The sequence below is a fragment of the Rhinatrema bivittatum genome, chromosome 1 (genome assembly GCF_901001135.1).
Source record: "Rhinatrema bivittatum chromosome 1, aRhiBiv1.1, whole genome shotgun sequence".
Lineage (NCBI taxonomy): Eukaryota > Metazoa > Chordata > Amphibia > Gymnophiona > Rhinatrematidae > Rhinatrema > Rhinatrema bivittatum.
In genome coordinates this window covers 147,126,771-147,135,942 of record NC_042615.1, presented here as the reverse complement: position 1 = coordinate 147,135,942, position 9,172 = coordinate 147,126,771, and the positions used below count along the sequence as shown (strand labels likewise).

At 40.5% G+C, this 9,172-nt stretch overlaps 1 protein-coding gene and 1 long non-coding RNA gene across 3 annotated transcripts in view; one reads left to right on the top strand and one right to left on the bottom strand.

Annotated features, from left to right (window-relative positions):
• The first annotated feature begins 491 nt into the window (after window positions 1-491).
• On the top strand, window positions 492-7,485 carry LOC115084043. 2 transcript variants are annotated; one of them, XR_003854456.1, is made up of 6 exons: window positions 492-656; window positions 2,384-2,483; window positions 5,967-6,068; window positions 6,200-6,295; window positions 6,387-6,529; window positions 7,396-7,485. It is a non-coding gene; the product is annotated as an uncharacterized LOC115084043 (long non-coding RNA). The 2 variants fall into 2 exon arrangements; XR_003854452.1 differs by having other exon boundaries at window positions 5,894-6,068.
• A 91-nt stretch (window positions 7,486-7,576) lies between these two features.
• Window positions 7,577-9,172, bottom strand: part of COMMD8 (COMM domain containing 8) — a 57,249-nt gene continuing 55,653 nt past the window's right edge. Inside the window, exon 5 of the mRNA XM_029588329.1 lies at window positions 7,577-8,609. Within this exon, the coding sequence (XP_029444189.1) occupies window positions 8,589-8,609 (21 nt within the window). The 3' untranslated portion in view covers window positions 7,577-8,588. The remainder of the gene's footprint in view (window positions 8,610-9,172) is intronic.

The following is a 9,172-nucleotide window of genomic DNA, read 5'->3' as shown; positions in this document are numbered from 1 at the left end:
TTTTAATGTCCTTCAAAACTCTTTATTTGTTCAAAAGCACTTCAAAAACATTTCTAATAGGTTGTCTCTACTGCAACTTAACTGGTAAACTTCCCTCTGTCTTTCATTCTATTTAGTTTTAAAACTGTGCACTTTCCTGCCCTGTCCTCGACACCACAGAAACAGCTATGTCTAAATGGCAACAATTTTATCTCTTACTGGGGCAACTCAAACACAGCACCCTCCCCCTCTGATTATAACTGTTTCTTCTGCTGAGGAAGCTCAGTGAGAACCAAAGTTTAAAAACGGCACTTCAGCTGCTTTTCTCCATGGCAACCGGATACCTCTGTTCTATGTACTATGTTACATTCTGCAATAGAAACATTTCCATGCCTCCCCAGGGCAGAACAACTACCTTAGTTAACTCTTTCTTATCTCTCACTTTTCTAAGATTAAAGTAGCCCCCAGAAACACCATGACAGTCTTTCTTTAGATCTGTGTTTACCTTTAGTGACCACCAAACCTCTTTCTATTCTACAGCCCTCAGTCATCAAGGATGTGCAGCACTATGCTGTACTCTCCGAGAAACTGTGTTTGTTTTTATTAGCAGTAATTACATCAAGTCCTGTATATCAGCTACCTGTCAGCTCCTCTCTCTTATTGAACTCCTTCTGATGGTAAGTACTATTTTTATTACTTTAAATTTTTTTAGTCCTATCCACAGAGTAAAGGGCATTTACTCGAGTAAACCTCAGTTTTGTGTGTGTAAGTGCTTTTTAAAATCTGACCCTTAGAATTGACTGTAGTAATTTGATCTTCAAAGTTAGAGAACTTTTACTGAAAACTTGAAGAAAGATTGTCAATCTTAGAATTGCATGAATGAAAGGATTTCCCAAAGCCAGCTACCAAATCCCAGATGGAATCTAATGTCGCTATCTCTGGACAAGATGGTATCATGAAGAACTCATCAGTGAAGGCAAATTATTCTACCCAGGACAAACCCGATGAAAACTTCTCCACTGTTACTTCCACCCTTCCTGGACCAACAGAAACTGAAGGAGGCAAAGACATGGCAGCCATGGCCCCCTCACCCTGATCTTCTGAGAAGAAAGGCGAAGCCGGCAATATGGATACCTGATCTTACAACAGTTCCCTCAGCTGCAGTTGCGCCTGCCACGTCATTGCTGTATGCCAAGGGATCGCTGCAAGCAGTGCCTCTCTGCGCTGGAGGAAATCGCTGGTCGGGGCTAAGGGAGGCCTCCTCTGCAGGCAAACACGATTCTCCCTTGCTGTGAAGCACACCAGGCTCTTCGGTTCTCTGTAAGTTTGCTAGTGAGGTCATGTAAGATGTTAGAACCTGCTGGCCCAAAGAAAGAAGAGACTCTGGAGGGAAGAACATCACTTTTCCCTTCCACTTTGAAGGCATAATTGAGGCAAATAGGAGAAAGTAACACGGACACCAGGTAAACTATGACCTCTGTTATGCCGCCATCTTGCTCCTCCCCCTGGTTCCTACATATATGCTTTTATGTATACACAGGCCACATAAAGCATAGTGGGGCAGATTTTAAAACATATGCGCGGGCGTACATTTGTGCGCGCAACCCGGTACGCACAAATGTACGCCTGATTTTATAACAAGCGTGCGCAGCCGCACGCTTGTTATAAAATCAGGGGTCAGCGTGTGCAAGGGGGGTGCACAATTGTACATCTTGTGCATGCCGAGCCGCGCTGCCTTCCTCCGTTCCCTCCCAGGCCTCAGAGGGAACTTCCCTACCCCTAACTCTCCTGCCCCCTAAAAAAAACCCCCTAAAAAAATTTATCTTACCTACTTACGCCTGCCTTGGGCAGGTGCAAGTTATGTGTGCTGGACAATGGCCGGCCCGCCCCTGCCCCCACCCCAGACCACCCCACCCCTCCCACGGCCCACCCCTTTTTTCAAGCCCTGGGACTGACACATGTCCCGGGGCTTTATGTGCACCGTCGGGCCTTTTGAAATTAAGCCCGGCGCGTGTAGGGCTTTGAAAATCTGCCCCAGTATTTCTATTAGCAGGAGGGAAGTAATATTACATCTATACTGTTCTCTGGTGAAACTTTACCCTACCCTATTCCATTCTTGAAATATCTATCTTTTCAGTGTTCTTTAGTAAAGGCAATTCAAAGGAGGTACAGCAAAATGGTGCATGGTCTGCACTATAAGCCATATAAAGAGAGACTTAGGGAGCTAATGATGTACTCTCTAGGAGAAAAAAAAAGGAAAAGAAAATATGATACGAATATTCCAATCTTGAACACCAGAAGCTAGCATTTTCCTAAAAATGAAAAGATAAATAGGGGCTCATTCTATGACGTTAAAAGGAGGCAGTCTCAAAAGGAATATGAATTTTATTTTTTTTTTACTCAGAGAGTGGATGACATTTGAAACAGACATATAGCAGAAGTGGTCAGAGCCAAAGCAGTGACAGAATTGAACCTTGTACAAAGGATCAGAATAGCAAGAAGAGGTAAGGAAAAGACCATAGACTAAGATTTATAACAGCATCATATGCAGGCACAAATGGTGAAACTGGGTGGACCACAAGGTCCTCATCTGCCAGCTTCTGTGTTTATACTGGATAATTTCCTTTGACAAAAATAAGTTGATCAAGCACGTCAATTCTAATTTTGCTGTGATCTTCATACATACAAACATTGAAATATTAATGATAGATGTGAAAAATGATTACTCAATTTCATCACTGGCAACAAAAAATACCTCTCATATTCCCATTGACAAGGAAACAACTTTCAACATAGATTCCCTTTGTATAGGGATATTATAATTAATTTTAAGAGTACAAGATACTTGAAATGGTTGCATTTCTACACAGTTGAACAGGATTACATGTTAAACACTTAAGATGGTAACTTTCAAACTGGTGCACATGCGCACATTTGCACGCATACATTGGCCCATGCGCAGGGTTGTGTCCATTTTATAACATATGCACGCATATAAGCATGCATGTTATAAAATAGCCTGGCCACGTGTACGTGTGCCAAATTTTAAGTGGGCGTGCTCATGTGCATGCACATGCTGCTTCTACTGCATACATTGGGGGATTTTCAAAGGGGCATGCACCTATGCCATTTCCAGTTTTACCAGGTCATCCCCAATACATCCCAGTTAAGACATAGTCCTCCAAACCTCCTTAGTTTAATAGCCTTCACTCCCCCAGTTTGCTCTGTCCCTTAAAACCTTGCAGATCTGCCTGGTTTTCTGTAAATGTTAACTTACACGTCATCCATAGCAGAAGTAAAGTTACGCAGCACAGGACCTCAGCACATCCCAGGTCGCATAAGTATTTACATGCATATCTCAGGTTCATGTCCCAAAACACCCATGCCCCGCCCCTTTTTGAAAACATTCGAGATGTGCGCACTGCAGGAGATACATGCCTATCTCCGCAGCTTTTAAAATCTGCTCAGTGCAAGCAAGCCCAACCTCTTTGCTTATCTCCTAATTACTGCAAGTGCTGGGCTTTTAAAAATTTAAATGGGTGCACTCAAGTGCGGGCAAATGCTGTTTCTATTGCATAAATTGGGGGAATGAAAAGGGGTGTGCACCTACGCCATTCCTAGTTTTACCAGTTTGTCTCCAGTTCGCCCAGTTGAGATAGATCCTCCAAACCTCCCCTAGTTTATTAGCCTTCACTCCCCCAGTTAGCCCCGACCCTTAAAACCCTGCAGATCTGCCTAGTTGTATGTCATTTTTAACTTACATGTCATGCATAGCAGAAGTAAAGTTACGTGGCACGGGATGTCAGCGCGTGCCAGGTTACATAAGCATTTATGCGCATATCTCAGGTTCACGTCCTGAAATGCCCATGCCATGCCCCTTTTTGAAAACATTTGAGATGTGTGCTCCGGGATATATGCACCTATCTCCATGGCTTTTAAAATGTGCTCAGCGCACATGAGCCCAACTTCTTCACTCATCCCCTAAGTAATACAAGTGCCGGGCTTTTAAAATTCACCTCTTAGGAGGAATTTTCAAAGGAGTTACTCATATAAATGTAACATACTATGATAGCAATTTTCAAAAGCCATTTACTCGAGCAAAATTCACTTACGTGAGTAAATCTTATGGATAATTCAATGGCATACATTGCTGCCATTTTCAAACACCAGCTTACTCGAGTAAAGTCCAGTTTTACTGGAGTAAATGCTTTTTAATATCAGACCCTTAGAATATAGGAAAGAAAATTGGGCTACTAATTCTGGTGCCTAAATTTACGATTTCTACAAAATGTAAGGCAAAAAAAAAAAAAAGGATCAACATTATTATAAAATTACCATGCACTCTCATTTGAGGCTCAATGAAATACAATGCCATCAACAGAAAAGTGGCAGCAATCTATGATGGACTGGGTTAGGGAGATGGTGTCATGATGCTCATAGGTTGCCATGACAACTATAGCAAATTCACTGACTGAAGATACTTGCCAACTGTCACCATTGACAAGCGTGTTTAAGGTCACACAGAGTTAAGGGAAAAATAGAAATTGAACTTTCAATTCCTAGGAGGTATCTTGCCTTCACTGTTCTGACCATTAGACCAAATGCATAAAATAACCACAACAGAACAGATTATGTTCACCGTTCTTTAGGGCATTTGTCTATGCGGCCTACAAAAACAATATACAGCAGAAGTTATTAAGTAATTTGCTAAATTTACATAATAATTTTACTTGATTCATGGAATTTCTATTATAGCATACATTTGGTATACTATAATTCTATAAGCAAGGCAAAGAAAGGTGGCAAGTAGTCTTAGAAACTGATACTGCTGCATAAAGTCTTCAATATTTTAAACCTTTTGTAAAATACTACATTTTGGTATTTGCTTGTTCAGTAACAATACTTTAACAAGGAATAAGATTTAAACAGTTGGCATATTATATAAAATATTAAAAGAAGGCAGAGTTGCTTATCTGCAACAGGGGTTCCCCGTGGACAGCAGGATGGTAGTCCTCACACATGAGCGACATCATCGAATGGAGCCCAGCACGGAACTTTGATTTTAAAGAATGTAGAACTTTCAAACATGCCCTACTGAGCATGTGCAACTGTAGTCATCACCCTGCCTCCTAGGCAGAATCCTTTTGTCCATAATATAACTAATACATGGAAAAGCCAACTCCCAGGGGAGGCGGGTGGGTTTTATGGAGGACTAATATCTTGCTGTCCTCGGAGAATACCTGTTACAGGTAAGCAACTCTGCTTTCTCCAAGGATAAGCAGGATGGGAGAATCCTAAGCTATAGGCTGTCCGAGCAGGACAAAGCGGGAAAGCATCACCTGTCTCCCTTTTGCCTGTGAAGTTGATTGTAACACGGACTTTGTAATATATGGTATCATCTGTCCATGTCAGCTGATATATGTAGGGCGTACCAAACGTAAAATTAGAACTAGACTCATGGAACACAGGAGTAGTCTCAAAAATAGAGATATGAAAGCACCCATTGTTTCACATTGTTTAGATCAATGACATACTTTTGAAGATCTTAAATGGTTGATCATTGAACATATTCCATTATCGTGGCGAGGAGGTGATAGAGTATCCACTCTTAATTATAAAGAAAATCAGTGGATCTTTCGGCTTCACTCTGTAGAACCTGCTGGTCTTAATGAAAAGAATGAATGGTATACACTCATCTAATAGTTAATTTATGATCATTTTTTCAGTTTTCAATGGGTCTAAATAGGTCTTGCTTCCTTCTTTTATTTCCATTTTTTGTAATGTTTTTGGAGCCCCACATACTGATGTCATATCCTTCAATTTTTTAAGGAAATTGTTAGACAGATACGTTTAAGTTTATTATATTACCTTCCAATATGGCCGATCGATGACGTATATACCCATTTTTGGACAGATAGTTTTCCTCCACATCCAAAATGGCGTTTTGATTACGTAGATGACCACATACGTCATTTCCTCCTCAATAGAATCGGCGGGAATTTCCTGCTTAAAGCTTAGCGTTTTCGGGCCGCCGATTGTCAGTGTTACAGCAGCGAAACGAGCAGATTGCAGACAAGCAGATCGCGCAAGTAAGTTTTTTTTGAACCACCGCAAGTAAGTGTTTGGAATCAGTTGTCTAATTTTGGTACAAAATTCTTGCCAGTTGGGTTGTGAGCTACCTCACGGACATACTTTTCATTTTGTGCATTATTACTCCCAGAGAGGAAGAAGCACTTTGATCACGAAAAGCCATCGTTTCATTTTCAGTGCATGAATAGCACTTCAATGAAGGAGCATATTTGCCGTCATTTACTGAGTGAGTCCTACATTATATGAACATTGCCTTCCTATCTATAGATGTATTATACATCATTTTAAAGATTGTATGGTCTTCAATATCGTTCCAGGTGTGTTATTACAGCCGAGATATATAAGTATATTCCATGCTTAAAAGTGATTCCCTGATGAAGAAATCCCATTCGAAACATTGCAGTGTCGGGATCAAGACACTTATCGCATGAAGTTTTTCACGTAGTACCTTGGCATAACAGTGAGTTTTGATTGGTATAACACTTGTTCTTGTATACCATTGTATACCATTATTCACTTCCACAACAGTGGACTTGCACTGAACTGTCAAGATAGCTTAATGGAGTGATGGATTAAGCATCTTGTCTTACTGGGGTTACCAATGATTACAAACTTATTCTAACAACCACATGGTTGGAGTCAGAGTTTCAGAAGTAGCCATATAGGCATTTCCCTTTAGCCTAGTATTGGCACTATATGAGGTTTCCCCAGTTTGACCATATACAATCTCCTTGTATTTGAGCTACACCTTAAGACACAGCAGTGAAAGGTGCCTCCTCAATATACTGTTTCACTTGATGTTCCAGCAACAAAATGTGCATGACAGAGAGCATCAAGATCCTCAAAAGGTCTAAATAATGCATTAAAAGCAAACCTTTATCAATGGGAAGGAAATTCTTGGAGACATTTATCTTTTTGTTTTTTCACAAAGTGCCAAAACTCCTCCATCTCTCAAGGAGATGATACTGTGACAACTGCCAGGGTGGCAGGAGAAGGAGAAGCCAGGGAGTGTCCTGGTGAAATTCTAGTGCTGTGGGAAAAAGGAGGGTGTTGTGTGAACAGTCAAATTCTGCCACAAGCATTTCCAAAGTTTGCAAGGTGGTATAATGATGCCATGCAAACAGTCAGGCCATAAACTTAAAATGCTCATTCACAGTGGCAGCCTTGTGTAGGAGAGAGTGAGGAGACACTGGTCAGAATATGCTCATGTACCACTGTGTGGCATGTGTGCTGGTGATGGCCAACTTTGGTTGTAAAACAAGAGGTTACGAAGTGAGGCTCATAGAGGATAGAGTCAGGACTAACATTCAAAATTTCTCTCCACAGAAAGGGTAATGGATACATGGAACAGCCTGCCCATGGAGACAGAAACAATAATCAAATTCAAGAAAACAGTGAATAAGCACAGAGGATACTGTATGTAGTAGGGATGAAGTACAGGGAAAGCCAGAAAGCAACTGAGGTCTATCTTAGCACACCAGGAAGAAAAGAGAGCAGACTAGGCAGCCATAGGCCATGTTCTTATGAATTTATTGACAATATTTTTAGTTTACTTATTTAAAAGATTTGAAATTCCTCACGCATTCATTGTTCGTAGCGCATCACACAATAAAACATCCAGGTTAATTTTTCATTTCCATTTACGTTACCTCTAGTCTTGCTGTCAGAGAATTCGTATTTTGAAGAATGTGGAATCTGGAACAAGTTCAGCTTTACTATGCTGTCACAAAAGATAGCTCAGAATAATCTGATAAACCTATAAGGCAGCTTGGAAAGTTCAGGCAGCCCAGAAAATGACTGGCTAGCCAGCCACTAACACTGTGCATGAAAACAGGTATGTCATATATGGCGTACAGATTAGTTAGCAGTGATTCAGTGGTAGTACTGTTCTGAATCATGTTTGAAAATCAGAGGTTGACAGGACACCATCATAAGTGAATAAAAAATGGTTCACTGCTTGGATGACTACACCTCAAATAAATCTGAAGTATGATAAACACACATCTGTTTCTTAAAGTTTAAAAAATATTCTATCTTAGAACACAAAGAATTCACCATCCTCAGCTGAGTGAGTAAAGTTGTGAAACATCCCCATGTCAAAAACAAAATACTAGAGAAAACATTTAGGGCCAAATGTACTAAGCTTTTCCCCCCACCCTTATTCTTTTAAACAAAAAAAAAAAATCCCTTTCTGGGTAAATTTGTAAACAGTGATTCAGTATTTAATTTTTAAAAAAGCAATGTATAGGTAGCAATCTAAAATGACATGTTTGCCCTTTTTGTGTGGGGGGTACATTTTCTAGACCATTCACAATGAATAAAGGTTTTCCCATCTACTAGATAACAGGTTTCCTTTGAGTCAGGGATAAATCATTTGGCTTCACATCACAGCTACACTCAGGTTTTGTAACTCAATGGTTGTGTTATTTTCCTATTTCGTTGTCATAGTCCACTGTTTTGTTTCTAGTCTCTGCTGGAAATGTCAGAGAGAGACAGATGATCAACACTTTAGTTTCCGGTCATTTCAGCTGTAGAACGACCTGTCAGAACCAAAAAGAAATTCAGAGAACAAGTGAGATCACTGGCAAGACTGGCATATGTGATTTCAGCCACTGGGTACTTTTGTTTTATAAACTGTATCAAACAAAATTATAGAATTCCATGCAAGATGAGGTGATTTTGTCCAATGTGATAGGACAGGAGTGGCTAACTCCGGTCCTCAAGAGCAATAAACAGGCCAGCTTTTCAGGATATCCATAATGAATGTGCATAAGATAGATTTGCATACAATGGAGGCAGTGCAAGCAAATCTATCACATACATATTCATTATGGAAATCCTGAAAACCAGATTTATTTGTGGCTCTTGAAGATCGGAGCTGGCTACCCCTGTGATAGGAGGTTGGATGTCACACACTAAGTTTAACTGTATGGTGCATAAAAGGTTTTGACAAGAAGACAGAAATCATGTGATCACAGGTAAACACCCCTTCGTGAGCCACTCTCATGCCCCTGTTATGACATCCTAAGGAAGGAACCTCTCAGAAGACTGATAAACGCTGGCACCGAAGAAGGCTAAATATATGGCATATGTGCCCCCCTGT